At 37.7% G+C, this 27,900-nt stretch overlaps 4 protein-coding genes across 6 annotated transcripts; 1 reads left to right on the top strand and 3 right to left on the bottom strand.

The window, feature by feature from the left end:
- Positions 1-4,038: 4,038 nt before the first annotated feature.
- On the bottom strand, positions 4,039-7,167 carry LOC110605315 (NADH dehydrogenase (ubiquinone) complex I, assembly factor 6). Of its 3 annotated transcripts, none has more exons than XM_021743815.2 (2): positions 6,647-7,167; positions 4,039-5,240 (listed from the first exon to the last, which is right to left on the bottom strand). In XM_021743815.2, exon 2 carries the CDS (start codon positions 5,181-5,183, stop codon positions 4,386-4,388), a length of 798 nt encoding a protein of 265 aa, XP_021599507.2. In that variant the 5' UTR covers positions 5,184-5,240; positions 6,647-7,167; the 3' UTR covers positions 4,039-4,385. The 3 variants fall into 3 exon arrangements, with proteins under 3 accessions (XP_021599507.2, XP_021599500.2, XP_021599491.2); XM_021743808.2 differs by having other exon boundaries at positions 4,039-5,313; positions 6,964-7,167; XM_021743799.2 differs by having other exon boundaries at positions 4,039-5,313; positions 6,647-7,165.
- A 3,691-nt stretch (positions 7,168-10,858) lies between these two features.
- On the top strand, positions 10,859-14,584 carry LOC110609128 (hsp70-Hsp90 organizing protein 3). The gene is made up of 7 exons (XM_021748485.2): positions 10,859-11,957; positions 12,805-13,093; positions 13,368-13,453; positions 13,554-13,777; positions 13,895-13,961; positions 14,033-14,092; positions 14,220-14,584. Exons 1-7 carry the CDS (start codon positions 11,070-11,072, stop codon positions 14,331-14,333), a joined length of 1,728 nt encoding a protein of 575 aa, XP_021604177.1. The 5' UTR covers positions 10,859-11,069; the 3' UTR covers positions 14,334-14,584.
- Positions 14,585-14,623: 39 nt separating this feature from the next.
- Positions 14,624-18,796, bottom strand: LOC110609127 (elongation factor G-1, chloroplastic). Its single transcript, XM_021748484.2, has 4 exons — positions 18,006-18,796; positions 15,891-17,305; positions 15,294-15,806; positions 14,624-14,969 (listed from the first exon to the last, which is right to left on the bottom strand). The coding sequence occupies exons 1-4, from the start codon at positions 18,271-18,273 to the stop codon at positions 14,802-14,804; spliced, it is 2,364 nt and encodes a 787-aa protein (XP_021604176.1). The 5' UTR covers positions 18,274-18,796; the 3' UTR covers positions 14,624-14,801.
- Positions 18,797-18,959: 163 nt separating this feature from the next.
- LOC110609129 (pectinesterase inhibitor 10) lies at positions 18,960-20,031 on the bottom strand. Its single transcript, XM_021748486.1, has one exon. It carries the CDS (start codon positions 19,839-19,841, stop codon positions 19,215-19,217), a length of 627 nt encoding a protein of 208 aa, XP_021604178.1. The 5' UTR covers positions 19,842-20,031; the 3' UTR covers positions 18,960-19,214.
- Positions 20,032-27,900: the final 7,869 nt, after the last annotated feature.

Genomic DNA, 27,900 nt, shown 5'->3' with positions numbered 1-27,900 from the left:
GCTGGTATTTAAAGTGAGGGTGGTAAAGTGGAGGAAGGCGCCATGCAAAGGAAGAGGTTGACACGTGCTGAGAATGGTGGGTCCCTTATACTTTGTGGTTCGAAGCAAGTGGGCGCTTACAGTTTGAGAGGCTACATCTGGTCATCGCTGTTGTTGTTTTTAAGTTGGAATTTAGTATTAGATTATTAAAACGGTCTTTTTTTTTTGTTTTTGTTTTTTTTGAGTTGTGGGTTTTACTCAGGTAATGAGCAATAAAGCTAGGGTGTTTTGGTTTTTGTTTTAGGATTCCGGAGATGCTTTTTGATGCTTCCTCCACAAATTCCGTTGAAAAAGCTTTTGTCTGTTTACGAGGGCATTCGAGCAGTTACAATCTCATTATGCCAAAAAATTTAAGAAGATCAAAGCTTTAGGGTTAAGATACGCTGATCTTTATTTTTCTGTCCGAATTCCTCTTTTTATTGATGAATGATTATTAAATTCTTTCTAATCTTAACCTATTTACCTCTCTCTATAAATAAAAAAAGCAATTACTGATTTCACTAATATTGGCACATCACAATTTAATGTTTTTAAGTAATAGTAATATGTTAATTAATAATATTTTTAAAATGCTACTTATGAGATATGCATAATTATTAAACATTGATATTTTTAAAGAAATTGAAAATAATAACATAATTTTAGCAATTTCATATTACTTTATTTTCATTTTGATTTTAATTGTATTATTATATTGTTTTATTATGATTAATAATAATTTTTTTATAATATTATAAAATCTTTATGTAGTGTATACAAAATCTAATAAATAAAATAAGGAGTGGGTAATAAAAATCGGAATATTATCAGTTTAGTCATTTATTGAAATTAATAAATAAAATGCTTTTGATTTATTCGTAATCTAGGGATGACAAAGATATGAGCTTTAATTTATTTATAAATAGAAGGAAGTGATACCAATCTGATAAGCACTTGCGTTAAACAAAAATATTTGCTAAATATGGGATTAGAAGGAAAATGAAAAAGGTAAAAGTGTATATTAATAGTATGGCAGTATGCTGAGAAAAGTAAGAAGACTTGATGTAGAAGCCCACGCCCGCATCCAAACATAAGCGATGAAGCGATGACGCAGGTGTGACAATTCAGTAAGAGTCCAGGAATATTGAAACTCTTTAATAATGGTATACTTGACTTCTATGAAGCACGACTTTTTCCGGAGAAGAGAGAAGATTGAAAGGAGAAGGGAGAAAGTATTGCAGACTAATTAATTTTAATTTTTATTATTGATGACTGTTAGAAATTTATAATACTTTTCGAAAACAGTATTTTCACACGCATAACTTTTAAAAATATAATAAGAGTTAGATTTTATCTTCAAACATAAAAAATGATTGTTGATAACTTTTATTTTTGTTATTTTTCTGTTTTAAAAGGGAGAAAGAAAGAAAGAAGGAAGGAGAGAGAAGGCGCACCGTCCATAGATGAGTTCAATATGGATTGATTCATTTTTTTTGCCTAAAATTTATATTATTTTTTGTCGTGTATTTATAATTTAGAATTCTTTCTCTACTTTCTGGCACAGAAGAATTGTTGATAGCTATTTATTTTTGTTATTTTTCTGTTTCAAAAAAACATCTAGAACCGGTGAGAAAGATGTTGTTAGACCTGCCTGTGATCAGGAGGCTTCAACTTTAACTTAACTTGAGATTTTGTGTGATGATTATTCCTTCAGTTGATTTTTTTTACTAGACTATATAGCGTTTCCTCTCTTAATTCGCTGGTTGTTTGTTTGTATTCATTTGAAATGTTTATTTTTGTGCTTGACTTGCTTGTCTTCACTCTTTATTTTCAATCTTAAATTCTTAAATTTGTCTATGACAAAACTCAATCTTAAATTTTTAAATTTATTGTGATGTGATTTTATTTGTTTGGTATTTCTTTATTTAGTTGTAGTATCTTGATTTATTTAACTATTAGTGGTTCGATTAAATTTACTGATTTATTTTGATTTGATTAATTTTGTTTTAATTTATTTTATATTTTGTTGAGTTTTGGTTTAGTATGAGTAACCCTCTTCTATAATTATCTCATTACATCTTGGAAATACATGTTCATTGCATGGTAAAAAAAACACTTCTATATAACATATTAAAATGATTTAAAATGAAACTAATACTTTTTTATTAAATTAATTTGTAAAAAAACTTATATTTATATATTTTGAAATTTTTATTAATTTAATATATTTTATATAAAATAATTACTTTACAAAAGAGAAAATATTTAATTTTTTTATAAGTATAATTTGTTAATGTAAACAAAACTTTTTAATTTTATTTTAAATTAAATAATCATAGAAATTTTTGTTTTGGAAATTTAAATTATACTGCTCGAGTCGAAGCGTGTTTTGGGCAGGTTTTAGGAAAAACGGCAATGAGTCAACTATAAGCTCAGTTTTAGGCTCTACCTTTGGACTTATCAGCTAAGGCCTATAAATGGAGTGAAAGAGGTTTTGGGCTTTCGGGGTTTTAAACCTGACCTTGAATTAGCTCTTTTTATTTCCATTTTTCTTTTTTCATTTAAAAAAAAAAAAAAAAAAAAAAAACACACAGGCCTTGAATTAAACGAGGCAAGGTCCTTGATTCCATACTTGCGACGTTTCTCAACTTCTCGTTCTGACTTGGGAGAGAGCCACGTTGGAAGGAAAATGAGAAGAGCCGTTATAGCAACTGCAAAAACTAAGAAACATCTCGATTAAAAAGAAACATCTCGATTAAATAATAAAAGCCTCTAATAAAGGAAACACAACGCGCTCCAATCGTGAGTTTTTTTTCAAATCATGCAAAAATGAGAAAATATTATTAAAATCATGTAGCATTCAAAAATATTTTCGGATTCTGTGTGTCAACTAAACATGTTCGGCAATCAGATTGCCGAACATGCAAGTTCGACAGCGAGAGAGTCGAACTTCATGTTGTTCGCCAGCCATGGTGGCGAACACTGCTTGTTCGGCACCTATGGTGCCGAACAAGTCTCCCTCCATCTCCCTCTCTGATCGTCATCTCCCTTTTTCTTCTTCTTCTCCATCTTTCCTTAGTTCGTTTTCTCTGCAAAATGATGAGAAATCAAATAGTCTCTGTAAATCCCGAGAAACAACAATCCATCAATCTAATATATCTATCTGATATATATTTTTTATTGAATTTGATGGGCAACGGCGTTACCAAAGTCAGCCACTGTTGTGCTATCTCAGGGGGCATCTCCCGCCGGCATAACATCGCCGTTTATGTCAGCGATCACCTCCACAGGTCATTTCTTCTGTTACATACAATCTAATCTATCTCGCTTATCCAACTCAAAAATCCACTCCGACGAAACGACGACGTTCGTCTCTATCTCTGGTGCCTCTGTAAGCGCTAATACTTCAACGACTCTGAGGTTTCCGCTTTTGAAAGCTCCGACTCTTTCTTTTCAGTCCCTCTTCAGCCCATCCCTCTGTAATCGCACGTATAGCCCGCTTTAATCACTCTTCGGCACCGAACATGCCACGTTACTCTGCTCCGGGGGCACTGTTCTGCTTGTTCGGCACCTATGGTGCCGAACAAGCAATGTTCGCCACCATGGGTGGCGAACAAGCAATGTTCGCCACTATTGCTGGCGAACAAGCAATGTTCGCCACTATTGCTGGCGAACAACATGTAGTTCGACTCTCTCACCGTCGAACTTGCGTGTTCAGCAGTATGACTGCCGAACACGCATGACTGACACACAGGATCCGAAAATATTTTTGGATCCTGCATGATTTTAATAATATTTTTTCATTTTTGCATGATTTGAAAAAAGCTCCTCCAATCGTATCTTCATAACTTCAAATATTCAAATTCGTTATAGTTTAATATTTGGATTCGTTATAATTTTTACGGTGATGCTCCAACTACCCATAAATTAATTATTCTAAACGAGTATGAATTAATTATTTTAAACGAATCATAAAAAGATATAAGAAATATACCCTATTTCTATATTAGATCAAGAACGGAATCAAAAACTACTAATTTATATATAGAGCCATCGAACCGGCCCAACCAACCAGCAACTAAAACTATATCCATTATATGGAGACAGCAAACAACCAAATCATTCAATACGATAGTATGAACACGGCAAACAGACGTTCCTCTCAGCTCGGCCTGTGCATTTTGCAGAATTGTAAATTTCATGTGCCATGGGGTTTCAAAACTATACCATGCCAGTATCAAGGAAATTCCAAAAACTAAATGTTTAATGACGCTATCACCAAGTTTATTGTAAAGAAAAGGAACTGATATTATGAGAATTCTCTAGCGTTGCCCAACCACCAACTCTCCCGTTGAATGAATTAGCAATCAGTATTTCCCCCTCCATGAAGCCCATTTCAATTTCAATTGGTACCACAAAGGGGGAATGCCCAGAACTCCTCCTTCTAACATTGGATCAAACGCATCAAATTGCACCTTACTCAGGGAGTCCAAGAGAATTTGGGCCGGAACAGCTGGCAAAAGTACTGGGCGAGCTTCAGCAGGAACTGTTCCAGCTAATGCACGAGCCTTCTGCAAATGGGCATTAGCTACTGATGCCATCTCAAAGACAGCATTACATAAGTTCTCACGTGAATCCAAATGGACCTCCGATCGACCTCCATCCTTGGCTAATAACCCATGTTTTGTTGCCACATCAGTTGGTATATATGAAAAGTGACGGTTGCGACTAGCATGATATGGCAGTGACCTAAGTAGCAATAGAAGGCCGCTTGCCTTACCGATATGAGATGCTGCATGGTCAGCTGCAGTGGACCTGATGCCACCCGCTTGAAGCGTCATATATAGCATTGTTGATACGGTGTCCTCGGCGTATTTTTCTAACTCTTCTAAAGTTTCTGGGATGTCAGTAACCTCTCTTCTCGCATCATTGATGCGTGCTTCAACAGACCGTTTCAACCAACCCTTAGTAATTCTATTTTCAGATATCACTGATGAGAGGGCCTGTGCAGTTGGGTGCTCAACCAACTTGTTGGCATAAATCTTATCTATAGTTTCTTGCCACCAGAGGAGGCGCATAAGACCAATCCTGGGATCTGAAGCAACATCCATGGCTCTGGCAGTTTCAACATTCAAGGCGCGAAAGGCAAATGCAGCCTTCCGCATGTTAGGGGGAAGCTCGAGGAGGCAGAGATAGTGATGGTAATCATAACTTCGAACTTGCTGTACACAGTAGGAGAAAGCTGAACGTAAGCTATTAGAAGCACCTTTCATCAAATCCCCTGGGTAGTTCCTCCTATAAATACAGCACAATTACATAGATGCCAATTCTAAATGATAGTCCAAAAAAGTGAAATTTAAAAAGCATCTCTCTAGTTAATAAACAGAAGAAAAATGATGCCACTATGTTAGGGAAATACATATATTTTTCATTGTTTTGTTACCTTACCTTTGAATTCCCCGCCCCCAATAAAAGGAAACAAGAGAGATAAATTGATCCTAATTTACTTAAACAAAAGATAGTGATCAAGGATGTAAGCCATGACCACTAATCTCATAGAATCCTATAAGCAATTCTAGGAAACCATCTTAGCTTGTCAAAAGAGCACGATAGTTCATCAAATCACGGGTGGTTAGCACTTGGTAACCATCTCCGTAATAAGACTTGTCAAAACAATTAAGCTTATAAACCTGTCAAAACTTCTATATTACTTAACATAATTTACACAAATATCCTGCATCAAATAAGAACAGCAACTTGTGCTCAACACTCCACAGTACCATATGCCCCTTCCCTACTTCTCTCCAAGGATGAGTAAATATCTTGAGTTTCTAACCTAATGCAAGTTTCAATTCTATTTATTGCCAATGCTTACCCAATATCCCACTATCTGAAACTCACCCATGAATAAACTGTCCACAAAAATTTGGATTTTCCTAAGATAATAATTTTTGGAGGAGGATTTGCCTAAAAACTTCAGCACATAGTTGTTAACAATCTATCATCCTATTTCATGCCATGAACAATAATACCAGAACATACATGTCTAACTGTTAACAATCTATCACACTATTTCATGCCATGAACAATAATGCCAGAACATACATGGCATAGGCGTAAAATTGTAACACCACAGATTACAGAAAGTAAGCAAGAGTGCAGAATCTGGACTGCAATTTTATCAATCAAACAAACAAAAGAAAAATTAGAGGGGAAATCAGAAACACGGTACAAGGTACAAAAATATTGAAGTTTCAGAAAAACTGGCGCACAAACAACTTGCTCACTGGGACTACATGTTTGACACCATTGTGTCTCCAACACTTGTGTGCTTGTGAATCTATTTACTATTGTTGATGTTTGAGTTACTGTTGAGGAAAACTAATTTACAAAATGTATATTAGAAACTTTAAAATCTGATTTTAATTTAAATCTGATACATTTTAACTCTAACAACTCTAAATCAGAAAAATGACGTCTTTTTTTTTCATCTGCATCTAGGAAAGATATTTTTCAGAAAATAATTTCAAATCAGCTTTTTCGCCTTCTTACCGTAATCTCAAACGAAGAGTACATGTAGCATATAAGCTCAACTGTAAAACTCCGAAACAATTTTAAAGACACTTACCCGAAAAAATTCTTCAATATAAGCTTGGCTATGAATTATCCAGAATAGACCAATGCAGCCAAGCACCTTCAAGAAAAATGCGCCACAAGACCCCCAAAAAACACGTTTCTCACAGGCATTTAAACAAACAAGAACAATGCATTCTAATGAGCTTTGTCTTTGTTAAATAAACAAAAAAAGAGCTCATAATCAGTGAGTTGAAGAGGAAAAAACACAGGCCCAGATCGAATAAATACAGCAGTACAAGAACGGTTCAACGCCGAAGATTTAAGAGGAAAAAGGGGGAAAACGCAAGATCACGAAAATGTGAAGCTTACCAAAAGAGTGATATGGAGGATAGTTAATTGCAAACCAATTTCCAAATGGAGCCTTCAAAATATAAAAGCAACTTTCTATGGCAAGTTAAGACGCAAGAGATCTAAAGAAAGGAAAATAGTCGTTTGGCATCATCGACATATTAGAGAGAACCTCTGAAAAAAAAAGGCATACTGCTGCATTTTTCTTTTTCTTTTTTTTTTTTCATGTTCAAAAACATTATGTGCTAAAATTTTTAATTTTAAATAAAAAATTTTAATTATACTAATTTTTTAAATTATTTTTAATTAAATTTAAATTAATTTTATAATTATTTTTATCACATAAATAATTTAATTAATTAAAATTTTAAATTTTAAATTTTTTAAATTATATAATTAAAATACTTAATTTTTTCAAAGATAAATTTTATAGTTAAAATACTTAATTTTTTCAGAGAGAAAATTTAATGAAAGATTTTAAATAATTTAAAATTTAAATTTAAATTATTTATATAATAAAAATAATAATTTTTGAATTAATTTAAATTTAATTAAAATTTAAGAATTTATTACAATTATAATAAATTTAAAAATTAAAACTTTTTATTTAAAATTAAAAATTTTACTAATCAATTTTTTTATCAATTAATTTAAAAAATTCCAACATTTTCATTTTTTCACATTTATATTCTAAAATTTCAATTTTAAATAATTAAACTCAACCTTTTAAATTTATCACAATTTTAATCAAATTATCAAATCAATTTTGATCAAGTGCGCATCACCCACCTTACATACCACTTGAAATTTTATATTATTTTTTTAATTATTCATTTTTCCACTAAGCTAACTCTAACCAAAATTAAACCATCATATTAACCCACTAACCCAAATAAAAAAACTCTACAATTAAAATCTTTAACCGTTAAAATCGATCTCTTTTATGACAATTTTCTCTAAATTATCTTTAAACACACACCAAAATACTTTCGATTAACAGTAGAGGTGGTCCAGAGTCTCAAGAGACAAAGCATCGGCGAAAAAGCATTTTTTATTATTTTTCTATAAAGTTTAATACTGGTAGAGGTATACAACACTGATTTCGATAATAACGGAGAAGAAGAAGACAGACAAGAAAAGGATAATGTGTGTGGAATATCCAAGCCAAAAGCAATCAAGGTGTTCTCCTTTCTTTTAGTTAAAGATATTTAAATAAACAGTAATGAGTTAGTACTTTGAATATTTTATTGAGTTTTATAATATTACCTCAACTAAAATATAGTTTATTTATATCATAATTATTTGGCTTATATATGCACAGTATTTTAGGGATTCTTCAATGTATTTGGATTACTTCATTCAGTGTTTTTTATTATTTTTATTTTGTTACAATTTTCCTATCAAAGTCCATGTTGGTGGTATATTTAGTGAACCACCATTTATAAAGTATACTGATAAAGCAATGACTGTTGATTAAATTGTCAGCAATTTAATTATGCTGATATCGTACAAAAATACAAAGAGTTAGGATATTGTATTGTATTGAATGTAAGATATTCTAAATTTAGGGGTGATTGGCAATATCAAATCAATTTTTTGAAACTTTTTATTGAATTCAAGAGTGATTTAGTAGATTTATTCCAAAACGATAATACCATTAATAATTTTAGTGAAAATAATATATTTGATGTACTAATACGTAATAATGGTACAGGGAAAAGTAATAGTAAATCTGATGATATGAGTTTAGATAATGATTCAGAAAGAGATGATAATGAATAATTGGATGCAATCAAGATCTATTCAAATTAAGACATACAAAGGTGCAGATTGTTGTTATAGGTCTCTTACAAATAGATTGACAAATTCAAATTGGTTAGCAAGGGAATTTTTATCAAAATTTAGGAGAAATCCTAATTATGAGATTAATGAAATGGTTAACTTAATGCAAGAGAAATATGCACCGAGAGTTAATAAATGAATGTGTTACAAGGTAAGAAAAAAGGCATGGAATATTTTAAGAGGTAATATGATACACATTATATAAAGCTGGATTGAAAGAAGTTGTAATAATTTTTTAATTTTTTAATTTATCTTAATAAAAGTTACTTTGAATTACATAATATTTTTGTGATTATAAAATGTGCAATAAACAGACATAATCATTGCCTATAAATACTTCTTCCATATTAATTTTTATTTTAGAAATGTTCTTCTGAGTTATTTATAAGACCTTGTCTTTTTGTTAATCAAATATCCTGCGGTGGTTACTTGTGGTAATTGATGAATATCATATAATTCTTTTATATTCAAAAGAGGTAGGTACTAACTTGCTTTGGAATGTAATATGAAATAAGTAAATTATTTGGAAAATGGTTTTTAAAAAAGGGCAAAACAACTGCTTCCATTTGATGCAATAAAAATAAAGCTCTTGTAAATTATAGACTGCATATGTACTTTTTTGGCTATCCCTACTTTAATAAAGAAATGCCTACATAATTATAATCTCCTTTGTGTTGATTTCTTCATTACAAATAAATACCCATGAATGACCTCTGATGTTTCTGTAAGTTTTAATGATTTTGTTTTGTGACTTCAATTTTTACCGTATTATACATCATCACTTCAAGTCAATGTTGATCATAGTTAAAACATGTATTGGACCAATTTAAACGCATTGTAATAATTCAGTTAAGGAAAACAATAAAGAAACTCACTTTCATTGTAAATGATTATCAATTCAGGTACAAAAGTGTGTCCCTTTTTCTATTCACGACATTATACCAAACATACATAAAAACACTCAAATCTATTATAATAATAAATGTAACTTTTTTAATTAAATATTTTCTATCTAACTCATATGGTAGATTTTGAATTATCATTCTGAGCAATGTCTTTTTTCTTTTAATTCTGAAATTTTTTCATCTCTCTGCAACAATTTATCCTCTGCATTCTTCAACTTTTTTTTTCAACTTATTTTTTAAAGAGCATTTGTTATCCTCTGTAAATACTAATACAGCTTCCAAAATTTCTATCTTATCAAATACAACTCTTTCCCTTGAATCTTGACTTATTTTTTCATTATACCACAAAAAAAAATTTATAATTATTGACTTGTTCATCTTATAACATAATTTCTGTTAGCATGACTCTTTAATATTACTCGTCATAAACACATAAATAAGTCCACTATTTACTTAAAGCATTAACTAATTACATTCAATATTATTGATACTTACTGTTTTACCTTCCTCAAAAGGCAAGAATAGAGTCTTCTCACTGGATTTCTTCTTGTATATGAAATTAGTATATGGGTATGGACATTGTGCGCAATACAGCTCACACAACCTTCGCTAGATGTGTTTGATGAAAAACTTACTGAATGTGATGTCATATATGTTGGGAGGCAAAAGAAATTGCTAATTCACTATCGATCCTTCTGAAAAAAAGGATACCAATTTTAATAGTTAGGAATTTCAATTTTAGAGTTTTTTTATTTTGATTAGTGGGTTAATATTGATTAGCTAAGAGTTTAGCCTTATTAGAATTATTTTAGGTGAAAAAATAAATAATTAAAAAAAATATAAAATTTTAAATAAAATGTCAGTTGGGTTGAATGGTGTGACACTATTAAAATTAATTTGATAATTTAATTAAAATTATGATAAGATTAAATTTAATTATTTAAAATTGAGACCTTAAAATATAAATATGAAAAAACGAAAATGTTTGAATTTTTTAAATTAATTGACTTTTTTTTATCAGTAAGTTTTTTCTTTTTTCCTCACTTTTTTCCCTAAACCTTGGTGCATCGAATCGTCTCGCATTCACTTTACAAAACGCTGCGTTCTCGATAATATTTCCATATAAGCGCTTCCAAACAGGCGGAAATCGATACAGCTTCCTGTAGCCAAACACCACAATATATCAGCCGGGCACTAGCGATCCAAGCCCTACGGAACATTCCAGAACACCTTCTGCTCGAATCATCAGAACTTTCTCGTCCTCAACTTGCTTTCCTATAATACCTTTCTCTTTGCTTCTGCTCCCAATTCTCAGTTTCTTTTAAATCCCTCAAAACCTACTCTTTTGCGACTTTTCCCCTACCTGCAGCGTTTGCGTCAATGGCCGAAGAAGCCAAAGCCAAAGGCAACGCTGCATTCTCAGCCGGTGATTATGCCGGCGCTGTAAGGCACTTCACTGAAGCAATCTCTCTCGCTCCCTCCAACCACGTGCTCTATTCTAATCGATCCGCGGCTCACGCCTCGCTACAAAACTATGCTGACGCCCTAGCCGATGCGAAGAAGACCGTTGAGCTTAAGCCCGACTGGTCCAAAGGGTACTCCCGCCTTGGCGCGGCACATTTGGGATTAAACCAAATTCAGGATGCTATCGCGGCGTATAAGAAGGGACTCGAGATTGATCCCAACAATGAAGCGCTGAAGTCAGGTTTAGCTGATGCTCAGAGCGCGGCTTCAAGGTCGCGAGCGGTGCCGCCTCCCAGCCCGTTTGGGGATGCCTTTTCTGGGCCGGAGATGTGGGCGAAATTGACGGCGGATCCAACTACGAGGATGTATCTGCAACAACCGGATTTTCTCAAAATGATGCAGGAGATTCAAACAAATCCTAGCAGTTTGAATCTTTACTTGAAAGATCAGAGAGTGATGCAAGCCTTCGGTGTTTTGTTGAACGTGAAATTCGGAGCACCTAATGCTGGAGAAGATATGGAGGTGCCGGAAGCCGATTCGCCTTCTCCTCAGCCGGAGAGAAAGCCAGAGCCGGCAAAGAAGGAGAAGGTTCCTGAGCCAGAGCCAATGGAGGTCTCAGAAGAGGCGAAAGAAGCGAAGGAGAGGAAAGCTGAAGCGGTGAAAGAGAAGGAGTTGGGGAATGCAGCTTATAAGAAGAAGGAGTTCGAGACTGCAATTGCGCATTACACGAAGGCAATGGATCTTGATGACGAGGACATTTCATATTTGACCAATCGTGCTGCTGTTTATCTTGAGATGGGCAAGGTAAAGCATACATTGTTTTGTTTAGTTAATTCGATGTTGCTGATAATTGCTTTGATTGACAGTTAAATTTATAGAGAATTTAAAAATTGTGTGTTCTTCTCCTGTTTTTATCCTATAATACCTGATTAAATTATTTGAATCTAGAGGTGAGGTGGGGTTTGCTTAATTTTAAGGAGTAGTGTTGTCTTGAAAAATTCCCTCTAGTAGTGAACCACTTCTACAGAGGGAAGTGTTGCTGGGGTTGAATCTCCATCTTTTGCACGCAGATATTGGATATGCTACATGTATGTGGACCAACTAATAATTCTCGGTCAGTATGGGTCCTTTAATAATTGGGTGTTGCTATTATATAGCGATATCTATATTTCCACACATGTAAAATTAAACACACACCTTGTAAGGCCTCTCGGTGCTCGAACTTAGTTGGATGGGAGTGCGTGGCATTGATTTTTAATAACATGTGTGCATAACTTTGGCCAAGTTTCGTTCAATGATTTTCTACCAAGTTAGCCCAAATGAACTAAAACTTCTTTACCAATTACCATTCGGAGAACAAGTCATTAGTAATAATGAGATATTGTGCTTGTGATGCGGAGTACAAGATATTTCATTTTTCATATTCAATATCTTGTCATTTATTCTATCATTTTTTTTTTAATTATGAAACTCTAGTTTGTCAAATTCTCAGAGAACATAGAAATTTTGTTGTTCAGTATGAAGTAAAATTTGTTTGGTTACATTAGTTATGGTTCTCTGCGAATACATCCAAGCAACTATATGTGAAATAACGTCCCTTATCTGTATGCAAGTCGAAATGCCTTTCCTAATTCTATTGTTACGATATTAGTATGAGGAATGTATAAAAGACTGTGACAAAGCTGTTGAGAGGGGCAGAGAACTTAGATCAGACTTCAAGATGATAGCAAGAGCTTTGACAAGGAAGGGAACTGCCTTGGTGAAAATGGCTAAATGCTCAAAGGACTATGATCCTGCCATTGAAACATTCCAGAAAGCTCTTACTGAGCACCGAAATCCAGACACATTGAAGAAACTAAACGATGCAGAGAGAGCAAAGAAGGAACTTGAGCAAAAAGAATACTTTGATCCAAAGTTGGCTGATGAGGAGCGTGAGAAAGGTATCTCTCTCCATATAAGAACATAGTAGTTCTTCTTTTTTTGCTGCCCTAACCACTTGTATTATATTCTTTTGTAAATTGTAAATGGTCCCTCTTGTTTTTTCTTTCCTATTCTCCATTCCTCTCCCACCTGTAAAAGATAGAAATAAGACCATTAATGATAAAAGCACAATATCCTCATTTGTACCTTTTCTTTTGGGCTTTCTATCTGTACTTAAACCATTTTCCCCATGCGTGCAATTAATCCCATGTCTGGTGGCACCGACTTCTGTAGGCAATGAATATTTCAAGCAACAAAAGTATCCAGAGGCTGTGAAGCATTATACAGAATCTTTGAGAAGGAACCCGAACGATCCAAAGGTAAAAAACTTGATTAGACAAGTTCATTTTCTTGAGGAGTGTGAGTAATGATACTGCAATTGTCATGCAATTAGAAATGGTGGCTTCTTGCTGTTGTCAGGCATACAGTAATAGAGCTGCATGCTACACTAAATTGGGGGCTTTACCTGAGGGATTGAAGGATGCAGAGAAGTGTATTGAGCTTGATCCAACCTTTTCAAAAGGTTACACAAGAAAAGGTGCTATCCAATTTTTCATGAAAGAGTATGATAAGGCTTTGGAAACATACCAGGCAGGTCTTAAACATGATCCTCAGAACCAGGAATTGCTTGATGGCGTGAGAAGGTATGCGATAAACAATAAATGTGATATGCAATCATGTTTAAACTGAAGTTCTGAATTCTATTTTCAATAAATGTGGCCGTTGAAAATGTTGAATGGATGCTCTTAACTATTCTACAGATGTGTGGAACAACTTAACAAGGCAAGCCGTGGTGATATAAGCCCCGAGGAATTGAAAGAGAGACAGGTTAGTCCTTTTCACTGCGTGGGTTGGTTACATGAATTGGAGCATTGTCTTAAGTTCGTTTCGTCTTGCAGGCCAAGGCAATGCAGGATCCGGAGATTCAGAATATTCTCTCAGATCCTGTCATGAGACAGGTAAGGAATTTAAGTTCCATATTTATTTTGTTGACTTTTGTTGGTTCCTTTATCAATGTCTGAGAAATTGTGAAATCTTAAATAGTTTATTTTTCGCGGTAATGTTGTTAATGGCCTAATTTTGCAGGTGTTGGTGGACTTCCAAGAAAATCCCAAGGCAGCTCAGGAGCACATGAAGAACCCCATGGTGATGGACAAGATTCAGAAGCTTGTCAATGCAGGAATTGTCCAGGTCAGATAGAAGGTCAATGCCAAAAACTGTCGTCCTGCTTTTTCATCACTGAATTGTAATCTTCCGAGTGGTAGATACTTGATAAGAAACTAATTCAAGTTGGAAAATTTTATGTATTTATTTTTGTTAAAATATTCACTTAAAGTGTGTTGCGAATATAAATCCTGAAATCTTTTAAGTTGATCACTGCAACTAATGTGACCCTCAGACACGCCACTTATCCCCACCCAATCCTGTTATTCAAACTTCAAATATTTTTACATCTGATCTTCTCTTCTCTTATCTGTACATGGTTCTCGTTGAAGTGACAATCGCTTTTCCTTCTCTCTTTTTCATGTCAAAGTGGTGTAATAATGTTTAGGGACAAATTCTTTTGCAATTATATATGAAGTGGGTACAAGTGAAAACAAAACTGGTTCATTGAATCATCAGTATCAAACTATCTATCTGGCAAAAAGCTAATGCTACTCCCAGGAATCAAGCAGCAACTTCTTGCTCCTTTGTAGCAAGCTGGTTTTGAATGTGCTGAGGGACAACATCAAATTTGGCTAATTGCATGGTGTAGGATGCACGACCTTTTGTCATTCCCCTGAGAGTACTAACATATTGGAACATCTCTGCCAGTGGAACCAGCGAATCAACCACCTGCATTAATTCCAAAAATCCCATCAACAAATAGATAAAATGCTAATGCATACTTGAGAACTTGTTTGGTCCATGGAGTAGCATTATACATGAGTGGAATAACCACGCATGGTAGTAGATTAGCTATTATTCACTTATATGAATTTATATCATGATGTATATATATATCCCGCACATTTTCAAACTTTAATAAAATTGCTGTCCAATGGAATGGACAAAATTGAACCGAATCTTGAAATAGCTATTCAGTAAGGAATACATATTATATTCCCATTTTATTCTGTGTTCAATAAGTAAAGACCACGTTGCTGGATATGAACATACCTTGAGGCCGCCAGGTTTGTCACCAAAGCTGTTAATCTGACCTCTCCTGGAGTTGAGATCACCAATAACATCTCCCAAATGTTCTTCAGGTGTGACCACTTCGACTTTCATTACAGGTTCTAGCATCTTTGGGGCAGCTTTCTTGATGCCATCACGGAAAGCTCCTCTAGCTGCTAGTTGAAATGCCAAGACACTCGAATCCACATCGTGGTAAGAACCATCAACCAGTACAGCACGTACATCAACGACAGGAAAGCCTGCAAGAACTCCATTATTCATGCACTCCTCCAGTCCTTTCATCACCCCAGGAATATATTCTCTTGGCACTGCACCTCCCTTGATTTCACTTTTGAACTCGTATCCACTACCTGCCTCCATAGGTTCAAATCGTATAGTTACATCAGCAAACTGTCCTTGTCCACCTGACTGTTTTTTATGCACATACTTCACTTCTGAAACTTTGGAAATGCTTTCTCGGTAGTTAACTTGGGGTGCACCAACATTAGCTTCCACCTGTTCGAATGACCAACTCATCATTCAATTCAAATCAACCATTGAAAATTTAATATTGAAGAAAGATGCATGATGAGAGCAAACCTTGAATTCTCTTTTCAGGCGGTCTACAATAATCTCGAGATGCAATTCCCCCATTCCTTCAATAACAGTCTGATTGATTTCTTCATCTCGTGAGAAGTGGAAAGAAGGGTCCTCCTGAGCAAGTTTGATCAAACCGTTTGCCATCTTATCGACATCGGCTTTAGTCTTGGGTTCAATTGCAACCTTGATCACAGGGTCAGGGAAGTCCATACGTTCAAGCACAATAGGGCTATCAGGATCGCAGAGTGTTTCACCAGTTATTGTATCTTTTAGACCTGCTAGGGCAACAATATCACCTGTTAAAGCTACCTTTACATCCTCCCTACTGTTGGCATGCATTTCTAGAAGTCTTCCAATTCTCTCCTTCTTTCCTTTGTTTGCATTCAATACATAAGATCCTGCAGCTAGCTTCCCTGCATAAACTCTCACAAATGTGAGGGATCCCACAAATGGATCACTCATGATTTTGAAAGCCAGTCCAGAAAATGGTTCATCATCACTTGCGGTCCTTTCAACCGTCACTTCTGGTTTCTCTGGATCAGTACCCTTCATTGATGGCAAATCAAGTGGAGAAGGCAAATAATCAACAACAGCATCAAGCAACGGCTGAACCCCCTTATTCTTAAAAGCAGATCCACATAAGACCGGCACAAAACTGCTAGCAATTGTGCCCTTCCTAATTAGTTGTTTTATGGTTTCCTCATCAGGTTCAACTCCTTCTAGATATTTCTCCATAACATCATCATCCAACTCAACTATATTCTCTATCAACAGTGCCCGGTATTCTTGAGCCAACTCTTCAAGTTCTGCAGGAATATCCGCATATTCAAACTTTGCACCCAATTCTTCTCCTGACCAAAGTATAGCTTTCATCTTTACAATATCAATCACCCCTTGAAAATTATCTTCTGAACCAACTGGAAGTTGAATAACAAGAGGTTTAGCACCCAAGTTTGTTACTATCATGTCTCTTGTTCGAAAGAAGTTTGCTCCAAGGCGGTCCATCTTATTGACAAAGCAAATTCTTGGTACTCCGTATTTATCAGCTTGCCTCCACACAGTTTCAGACTGTGGTTCCACACCAGCTACACTGTCAAATAGGCATATGGCACCATCCAACACCCTGAGTGCTCGTTCTACTTCAAGTGTGAAGTCGACATGCCCAGGAGTATCAATAATGTTAATCCGGTGTTTGTTCCAAAATGTGGTAGTTGCAGCAGAAGTAATGGTGATTCCTCTTTCTTGTTCTTGCTCCATCCAGTCCATTGTAGCTGTTCCTTCATGTACTTCCCCTATTTTATAGTTTCTTCCTGTATAATACAGAATCCGCTCAGTTGTAGTAGTCTTCCCTGCATCTATGTGAGCCATAATTCCAATGTTACGGTAATCTTTCAATGGTACTGCACGCTTTGTCTCTGGGAAAAGAGAAGAAAGAGAACATGTTAACTAAAACTTTAAAAAGAATGGAACAGTTATCAATAGTGTAACAAATTCATGCCAACATATAATCAGTACAAAAAAAAAAAAGAATAAAACCGGCTCTTGCCAATAGTAGGCAGAGGGTTTTTTATAATCAATCAAAAGTTACAAAGCTCTCAAAGTAAGTATGCTAAGTCTCCCTATACTTTCATGCAGGAGAATAATGTAACTATTACCAGTTTTTAATGTTGATAATGACTATTAATTTAAAGAGATTAAGGGCTATTTTTAGCCAGAACGAACAGGGGATGGACTGTTTTTCTTGGAAGAAAGAAGAATAAAGCAGAAAACTTTAGCAGGAGAAGTGTAGTTTGCACTCTCAAATCTAAAACTCATTACAATCTTACCAGATAAACATGAAATTGTATAATAAAAAGCCTAATTATGGATAAGTAGGCTACTGATTACTCCATCCCATCAGCTGACGAAATCTAATTTAAAATGCCAGAAAGGAGAATATATACACAAAGAAAAAAAAAAGATGATAAACAATTAATCTCAAAATTCACCATAAAATATAAAAATAAGTTAAACACAGAATCAAACAACATCAAAATAGCTCAACAATATCGAAATAAAAAATATCAGTAATGGAAGTAGCAAGTAAACAAAATTGAAAGAGATAGAGAAAGAGACCGTCAGCGGCCATGGCAAAGACAGAGAAGTTTCTCCTCTGCTGTTGTTGACGTGAAGTGTAAACCTTGGAAGACTGTGAGCCAAAACGCATGCTTCCCAAAAAATGAGAAAGCGAGGAAGAGATTGAAGAAGGAGAGAAAGAAGCTCGAGGAGGGAGACCCAGAAACCGAATTGGTCTAGAGGAAGAGTTAGCTCCCCTTGGAGACCCGTTGAAGCTGCATAGCGAATACAAACTCGAACCCGTTAATCTCACAGTCTCTGCCGCCATTTTTTTGCTCCTATGCAAGAATTCTGAGTCTCTCCCTCACTCAGAGTTCAGTTGGTAGTACGGACGTTATTTAAGGATAACGTAAAACTCCAGTCTCAGCTTTCTGTTTTAATGGCTCTGGTCCTCTGAACAATATATGCCTAATTTTCCTTTTCATTTTCTTTCCACCGGTACAAAAATGGCGAGTTGTATTTGTGGGCCCCGGAGCAAACGAAATTGCCGTATTGCCCATTCCCGAATTTGATCCAATCAGCTTTCTTTTGCAAGTAATTAAAGAGATTGTGTTGGATAAAAATGTAAAAGAATGCAGGTTTATTTTCTGTTAAATTGCTGGAAGAAACATATTGATAATCTGAGACCTTTAGAATAAGAATGGCTTCAAAGCAGCCACATATCTCTGAATTTACATCCTCAAGTCTGAGAGAAAGGCGGGGCTTTGCCAAAGTTGCCTATTTATCCAAACTTGAAGCTTAGAAGAGCCCACATCCATCCTTTGGGTTCTCATTTTCCTCACCTCTCCATTCCCAATGGGGTCAATTTCTAGGCTCCCAATCATATCACGTAATATAATTTTTATTAATGAGCTAAATAGTTGGAAAATTTTCTCTGGTTTATGTTAAAAAGATTGTTAACGTTTGTAAATATCATATGAGTTCAATTATCTTAAAATTATAAGATAAGAGTCCTAAATTAATATTAGCTATTCGTATATTATGCATAAGAAACATTTACTTTACATTTTGAAGCTCTTAATTATCGAAATACATATGGAAATTTCAAAACTCACACACTTATTTTCCATGCCAATGAACACACGTAACAAGCCATAGCTCCCTTTGGACCCAACTTATTTTCTCAGCTTATTAGTATATACATATATTATAATTGTAGAAGAAAAGATTATGATCCCAGCAGTTATAACCGTCCCTACTCTTTGGACATCAAAGTATTAAGGCTGAGTTTCCTTGTGAAGAGGCAAAGCTATTTATGAGAGCCAAGGCAATGCTTGTCAAACGTGCAACTTTTGTCATTTTATTCGTTACTGTACTTTTTACTTCCCCATCGTTCGCATAAGCAGCAAAAGCAAATCCATCCATGCACGTATCATCGTTCGTCAAGGCTGCGCTAACCCAAGTTTGGATATCGTTAATCACTGGATCAGAATTGGATCCTCTAGCTCGACCCATCTCTCCAATAGACCTTTCTAGCTCATCTACTGCATCACCAACCACTTCCACGCAATCAGCGATGGCTGCAACCTCTCTTGCCTTCAAGCCATGGAGTTTAGCTAGGTTTCTCATCAAATCTGATGCTGATTTGGTAGCTGAAAGTGTCACATCGAGAGCAACATGGGCTAGCATTTTGGGGTTGCTTTGAATTTTGCTGGCATAGCGTGCGAAGGATTCATAGCACAATTGAGGATAGGTTGTGTTGCTACAGGATGCTTTTACGAACTGGGCATTTGTGTTGCTACTCAAGAACCTGGTTGCTGAGCTAGAGGTGAAGTGAATAGAGAAAAAGAGGAAGAGAGTAGCTAGTTTAGCAGGGCTTAGAATTAAACCTTCCATTTACAATATATTTCTCTCTTATCAGGATGCTCTAGCTCGATAATAAGTGAACGGACGAGGAGTTCAGTATTTATACAGCAAAATAATTAAGCTGAAGCCCACAAAGTTGGAGGAGAGAGCCCGACGAGAAGTATCTAGGGAAGGCATTGACCGAGCTGGCAGGCATGTGCTGGATAAGTATCAAGTTAGTTCCATGCATCCGCTAAAGTTCAAGAAAAATATAATAAGGTTTTTTTTAATATGTTGATAAAAATGAGATGAAGTTTGGAAAATGAAATGGTCCATCTATAATTGACGAGACATGATAAGGATTTTGGACCCATTACATATAATTATGTTCACACTATTGATTATGATTCGTGAATTGTATGTCTGCGGATTCTAATGCTTCCTTGCAAATTAAGTTTTTATTTTTCATAAAATAAAGCAAGTTTAATATTATTGACATTGATATGTGATTGGTTTTCCAAATAAAATTATGCGGTAATTGATTAATTTTATATTTATCAATTTTATAAGAAAAAAAAATGAGATAGTTGGCGTCTATGACAGTTATTCTGACACTCAAATTAGTAAAAGGAGAAGAAGGGCAGAATTATTCAAGAATAGTTGTGTGAGAGACATGGTTTCAAATCGGGGTAGTGGGTAAAAGAAATAGATATGTAACGGTCATAACGCAACGGTAACGGTCTATCGCGGCATAAATTCTTTTAGAAAATTTATAAAGTTCATGAAATTAAAATATATTAAAAGATATAATAAAAATTAAATTATACAATTTATTAATAAGTATAAATATATCAAATAAATATAAAATATATAAATTTTAAACATTATATATAGTAACTTCCTTTAATTACTACCAGAATGAGCGTCTAGTAGGTTCTTGAATAGATCCACCATCTTCATTTTGTGATTGAGAGCTTTGATCTTGATGTTATTTATAGTATTGTGATAGATCAAAATTAAAGAATGAATCCGTATCAAATTGATCACCAGGATTGGACTATGTTTGGGTGTGGGAGAATGATTGCTTTGACGAAAACAAATCAGAATACGATGAAGGAGACTGATATGGATATGGATTTGAGTATCTCCATTGAGAATTTTTTTTATATCCATAATCACCGGCAGAGGTTGCTTCCATTAAAGATTCACTTGTACCATAAAGTTTCATATCCATAATTATCTGCATCCATAGAACACTCTCCATGTACAACACATTTTCCCTTATCACCGCTACCACCAGAATTACGGGATTTGTGATATGTATGTTGTAAAGATGGAGTTGGAGCTGGAGCTTGAGACAGAGATGGACTATGCCTCTGATATGAAGAGGGATCATCATGTGATTGTAATGAATTAGTAGCTACACACGGCCTTCACCTTTTCCACCCTGACCACTACCACCATCATCATCATTACTGAAACTAGATAGTATAAAAGAATCTTCAAGTTCAGCATCACACTGCCTCCAATATTCTGTCCATGAGTTGGAGAATTAGCTTGTTGTGATTGTGATGGAACGGTCTCATCCTCCTCTAGTCAATGATTTTCTTCACCATCAACACATGATTTTTCCTTTCCTCCAACTATGGATTTAATGGATCATCTTCCTTGAAAATGTAATCCAAGGATTTAGTGGATTATCTTCCTTGAAAATGTAATCCAAATTAATTTGATTATAACTTTTTTTTAGTTCATACTGACTCTTTTTATTTAAATTCCTCAACTTCAACTGCATATTGTAGTGAACAAAAACGAGTGTATGCAATTTTTGATACAATAATCTATTCCTTGTCTTTGTATGTATAAGTAAAAAAGTGCTCCAATTTTTTTCACAATTAGATGCAGAAATAGTTTGGCTCAACACTCTTACTACACTTCTTTGTAATTCAATTGTAATACCCGGCTAGACTCCGGTATCGAAATTCCTACCGTCCGGTGGAATCTCGGATGACGGAAGCCTCTAGTAGGGTAAAACCATGTTTTTATGAAATGTTTTAATGTGTTTTATATTTTAAGCATGAAAGAAAATGAGTTTTTGCATGAAAATAGCTTTGGAGGAAAACTCAGGTTCGGCCGCCGAACCTCAAGTTCGGCCGCCGAACATGCATGCGTTGCGGGTGTGCTTTAGGCCCCCGAAAGCATAAGTGAGGGAAGTCCAGGTTCGGCCGTCGAACCTCAAGTTCGGCCGCCGAACATGGCATGCATGCGGAGGCACATTCGGCCCCCGAACGTGGTCTGGCCAGCCACTATAAAAGGGTCCCTTAGCCGAAAACGGGCGAGCTTTTTCCCCATTTTCGGTCAAGGTGAGTCTCCGCCGCCCCTCACCCATCTTTGGAGTCTTTCCTCTAGATCTTTCAAGATTTTCACTTGTTTTCACTTTATTTTGAAGATTTGAGCTTTTGAGCAAAGTTTTGGAGCTTGGAGGTTCAAGAACCCAATCTCTCCCAACTTCGAGTTTAGGTCGTCTCTCTCTCTATCTTCAAGAGGTAAGAGCCGATCTTAAGCTCATTGCATGTTTTAAGTAAGTTTTAAGTAGATCTATGGGTTAGAATACATGTTTAGGTTATGGTTATGTTTATGGGTATAAATGTATGTTCATGAACAATGTGGATGCTTGATGTGTTGTAGATGGGGTTTATGATGGTTTGAGACCCCTAGAAACATGTATGCTTGTGTTTGTGTGTTGTAGAATAGGTTTGATGCATGTTGGAAAGGTTTGGAGGCGAAATGTGCATAGGGAGCCAAGTTTCTGCCCTTTGACAGAAACCATGTTCTGCAGCCGAAGGACTTTCGGTCGCCGAACATGGCTGGGGAGGCAGCCTTTCGGCTGCCGAAACTTGCCCCTGAAAGGGAGACTTTCGTCTCTGTCTGGCAGTTTCGGCCGCCGAAAGTGCCGCCGAACATGCATGAGTTTCGTCTCTGTCTGGGAGTTTCGGCCGCCGAAGGTGCCGCCGAACCTGCCTGACTTTCGGCTCTGGAGGGACTTTCGGCCGCCGAACCTGCCGCCGAAAGTGCCCTGTCCAGGCCTCCTTTGCATGTTTTTGTATGGTTGTTTTAGGGGGTTTTTGGGGAGTAGTTTATAGTTATGTTCAGGTATGTTTGGTCCCTCATTTGAGTTCACCTGTGTAGGTTCGGACCCGAGGAACCGAGGACCCCAGCAGTGAGTTCAGCTGCTTCGGTGTTGTCAGAGTCTGCCAGAGGTGAGTGGAACTAAACTTAATCTTTTAAATTAAATGTTTTATCATGTTTCATGTATCATGATTATGCAATAGGATGATTGCATTAGTTTCACGAATATGCCGCATTGCATCGATTGTTGTTGATGTGGGTGAATGTTGGATGACCCAATTAGTCCATGACAGGAAGACCAGGACCCCACTCTACGGCCTGGCACTATGTAAGGAAAGACCAGGACCCCATTCTACGGCCTGGCACGGTTATGGGACTCGAAGACCAGGAGCCCAGAGGAGGCCCTGGGGCAAATGGTAAGTAATGTATGTTATGACAGGAAGACCAGGACCCCATGCTACGGCCTGACACAATGTTAGCTTGGACTAATTGGTGACAAGTTCACCCAACCCTTATGTGAATTGTCTGTGTTATGATGCATTTTATTGGAGCATAGTGTTAATATGTTTTATAGTTCTGCTCACTGGGCTTTTAGCTCACCCCTCTCCCTTTACCCCCAGGCTTGCAGGTACAGTATAGTGCGGGAGTCCGGATAGAGTAAAGAAGTCATGCTTATGTAATAGCTAGCAATGGACATGATCAAATTGTAATGTAAAAGTACAGTATAGTTATGTAAGGATGTTTATGGATGTTAGAGGTGTGCTTGACCATAGATGGTTGTTATCCCTTTTATTACATGATCTTAGAGAGTTTTTATGATGTTTATGTAAACCAACTCAACATATGTTATGCCACCCATTGGGGGGCACTGATGAGATCCCACTGAGGGATCAATGTTATGTTCATATTATGTATAATGTATATGCACAGGTTGAGTTTGGTCGATGTAAATGGAAAGAAAAGTTTTAATTTTTATGTATGTTGTTGATCATGTATGGGATTATACAGGTTTACAGGTTATATGTCAGGCTTGCTACGGGTCCCGGCGGCCTTAAGCCGATCTGGATCCTAGCGCCGGTAGCGGTCCGATTTTCGGGTCGTTACAGAATGGTATCAGAGCCCTAGGTTCATATGGTCGGACCTAGAGTGTCGGGCTCATAGAGGTTATAGAAGGTCAAGCACAATAGGAAAGATCATGTCCACTAGGATAGGATGTGGAGTCCTGTCTTGATTAATGATGTGAAATGCCATGATGATATGCATATGCATTAATGATATGCTATGATATGTGATGTATGTGATGCGGGTTCATGTGTGCCCACATGAACCATATGATGCTAATGTTTATGTGATGTGTGCTGTTTTTTCAGAAAACAGGATGAGAGGAACTCGTCGATCAGCAAGATTGACTGGAGTACCACCTGAGGATGAGGGCATGAGCGCCCGTCCTCCAGCATTGCCGAGGGCAATGTCTAGTAGGTCTAACCGAGATAGAGCAGCAAGAGACCCTAGGAGGTCTTTGGATCTGGGTAGAAGCAGATCAGTCAGAGGAACAGTTCAGGGCGGAATGTCAGAGGAAGTGGGGGACCAGATGGATGTAGAACAGAGGAGGGATGGCAGTTTGGGAGTTAGCATGTCGGAAGAAGGTATGGGAGAGTCCCAAGGAGGCACTCAGGCCTCGGGATTTGTTCAGCCACCCCACTACCCATACTTCTCACAACATCCCGGGTATTCGATGGGAGGCACGTCGGATTACCCTAGCTTCACCCCTTATCCCACACAGATGCCATACCCACCATATTACCCACCATACTCACAGTACCCGATGTATCCACCACCACCCGATGTATCCACCACCACCCTACTATCCAAATCCAGCAGACCCTACCTCAGAAAATGTTGCACCACCTCCACCACCTACAGAACCAGCAGCCCCAGTTACTCAACCTTCTAGACCTAGCTCAGCCAGTGGGAGCAAGGTCAAGATGACTGAATATATGAAGCTGGGTGCTCCCCAGTTTGAGTCAGGAGATGACCCGTTTGTGTATCTTGAGAGGGTCAAGACTATTACAGAGGAGTTAGGGGCTGATGACAGCAGAGCCATTCAGATGGCCGGGTTCACGCTTAAGTGCAAGAAGGCACGAGAGTGGTTCAAGAATTACGTGAATCCGAGGGTGGACAGCATGTCCTGGGAAGAGTTTGCAAACGAGTTTGCAGGTTGGGCTTTTCCCGATAGTTCAAGGGAGCTGAAGATGATAGAGTTCGAGCAGTTGAGGCAGACGGATGAAATGAGTGTAGAGGAGTACACCGACAGATTCTTGGAGCTGTTGCCTTTTGCTGGGCAGAGTCTGGATACAGATTCGAAGAAGTCAAGGAGGTATGTCATGAAGCTTCATTCCAGGTATTCCTCCTTGATTCAGTCCGTGGACAGGGAGAGCTTCCATGCCATAGTAGATATGGCTAGGAAAATGGAGGCCAGTGCCATCATTCAAGGGACAGTTAAGCAGACAGTGGCACAGCCTTCTGGTTCTAAAACTCCGGGTGGGGGAAGATTAGATCCTTCTACCCTGAGTGCAGCAGCTTCAGGCAGTAAGAGATGGGGTAAGCCCAAGGGTAAGAAGAATAAGTTCTGGAATAAAGTCAAGTCCAGTCTGGGATTTGGGAGTGGCTCAAGCTCTGGTGCGGATAATATAGTTTGTGCGAAGTGTGGTAAGCCACACAGGGGAGTATGTCGATTTGGGACGAACGCCTGTTTCAGATGTGGTCAGGAGGGGCATATGGCTCGAGAATGTCCAAGAGCAGTCCCGATGGCTCAGTCCCAGCAGACAGCCTCAGGCAGTGTAGCGCAGCCAGCAGCTCCAGCCATGACTCAGGCCAGTGGCAGAGGCAGAGGGAGAGGGGCAGCCTCTTCTTTAGCGGGTTTCAGAGGTGAAGGTCCATCAGCTCCAACACGGATCTTCACAATGACACAGCAGGAGGCAGATGCATCTAACACCGTGGTGGCAGGTAACTTAATCATTGGTTATTCAGATGTGTATGTCTTGATGGACCCTGGTGCATCTCATTCTTTTATTGCTCCGAGAGCCGTGGGGAGGTTAGGTCTGATGACTTCTGGGTTAGAGTGTCCTCTTTGGGTCAGTGGACCCAAGTGTGACCCATCAGTGGCAGAGTCAGTCTGCCAGTGTAGTCCTGTGTTTGTTGAGGGAAGATGCTTGTCCGCCGACCTAGTGGTTCTAGATTTGACAGATTTTGACGTCATTCTAGGGATGGACTGGTTATCTACCAATGGTGCTACCTTGGACTGCAGGGACAAGGTAGTCAGGTTCAGAGGTCAGGATGGGTCTGAGGTTGTCTTCAGAGGAGACAGGAGGGGTACACCTAGAGGTCTGATATCAGCTCTTCAGGCTCGTAGGTTGCTCAGGAGGGGATGTCAGGGGTATTTGGCTCATGTGAGAGAGCTTAGCGGTCAGGTCAGAGAGCTCGCCTCAGTGCCAGTGGTTAGAGAGTTCTTAGATGTGTTCCCAGACGAGCTGCCAGGTTTACCACCTGCTAGGGAGATAGAGTTCGAGATAGAACTAATGCCTGGAACCCGACCGATCTCTATCCCTCCCTACAGGATGGCGCCAGCAGAATTGAAAGAGTTGAAGGAGCAGTTGCAGGAGCTGGTAGACAAGGGCTTCATCCGACCGAGTACCTCACCCTGGGGTGCTCCAGTTTTGTTCGTGAGAAAGAAGGATGGATCCCTTAGACTTTGTATCGACTACAGGCAGTTGAACAAAGTCACTACTAAGAACAAGTACCCTTTGCCAAGGATCGACGATCTATTCGACCAGCTAGCAGGAGCGGGTTGTTTCTCCAAAATAGATCTGAGATCTGGGTACCACCAGCTGAGGATCAGAGATGAGGACGTGCCAAAGACAGCTTTCAGGACCAGATATGGGCATTTTGAGTTCCTTGTAATGCCGTTTGGGTTAACCAACGCCCCTGCAGCATTCATGGATCTCATGAACAGAGTGTTTAGCCAGTACCTGGATCACTTCGTTATTGTCTTCATAGATGATATCCTAGTGTATTCCAGGAATGCAGAGGAGCATGCCCATCATCTGAGGTTGGTTCTACAGACCTTGAGGGAACATGGCTTGTATGCCAAGTTCTCCAAGTGTGAGTTCTGGCTGAGGAGCATTTCGTTCTTGGGGCATATAGTGTCAGAGAATGGGATAGAGGTGGACCCCCAAGAAGACAAAAACTGTGGCTAACTGGCCTAGACCCACTTCAGTGACGGAGATCAGGAGTTTCTTGGGTTTGGCAGGTTACTACAGGAGGTTCGTTCAGGACTTCTCGAAAATAGCAACTCCTCTGACCAGACTAACCAGGAAGAATCAGAAGTTTGTGTGGACCGACCAGTGCGAAGAGAGTTTTGAAGAGCTTAAGGAGAGGTTGACTTCAGCACCAGTTTTAGCTCTGCCATCTAGTGATGAGGACTTTACAGTCTTTTGTGATGCGTCCCGTGTGGGACTGGGTTGTGTACTGATGCAAAATGAGAGGGTGATTGCTTATGCTTCGAGGCAGCTAAAGAAGCATGAGTTGAATTACCCCACACATGACCTTGAGATGGCAGCAGTAATCTTTGCACTCAAGATGTGGAGGCACTACCTCTATGGGGTAAAATGTGAGATCTTCACAGATCATAAAAGTCTGCAGTACATCCTGAGTCAAAGAGATTTGAACTTGAGATAGAGGAGATGGGTAGAGCTGCTGAGTGACTATGATTGCAAGATTCAGTATCATCCGGGTAAGGCGAATGTCGTGGCAGACGCCCTAAGCCGGAAGTCACTAGGCAGTCTATCCCACATCACGGCAGAGAGGAGACCAGTGGTGAAGGAGTTTTACAAGCTCATTGAGGAAGGTCTACAGTTGGAGTTGTCTAATACAGGTGCTTTAGTTGCTCAGATGAAAGTGACACCTGTGTTTTTGGAGCAAG

The sequence above is a fragment of the Manihot esculenta genome, chromosome 2 (assembly GCF_001659605.2).
Source record: "Manihot esculenta cultivar AM560-2 chromosome 2, M.esculenta_v8, whole genome shotgun sequence".
NCBI lineage: Eukaryota > Viridiplantae > Streptophyta > Magnoliopsida > Malpighiales > Euphorbiaceae > Manihot > Manihot esculenta.
This window is presented reverse-complemented; position numbering and strand designations above follow the sequence as displayed.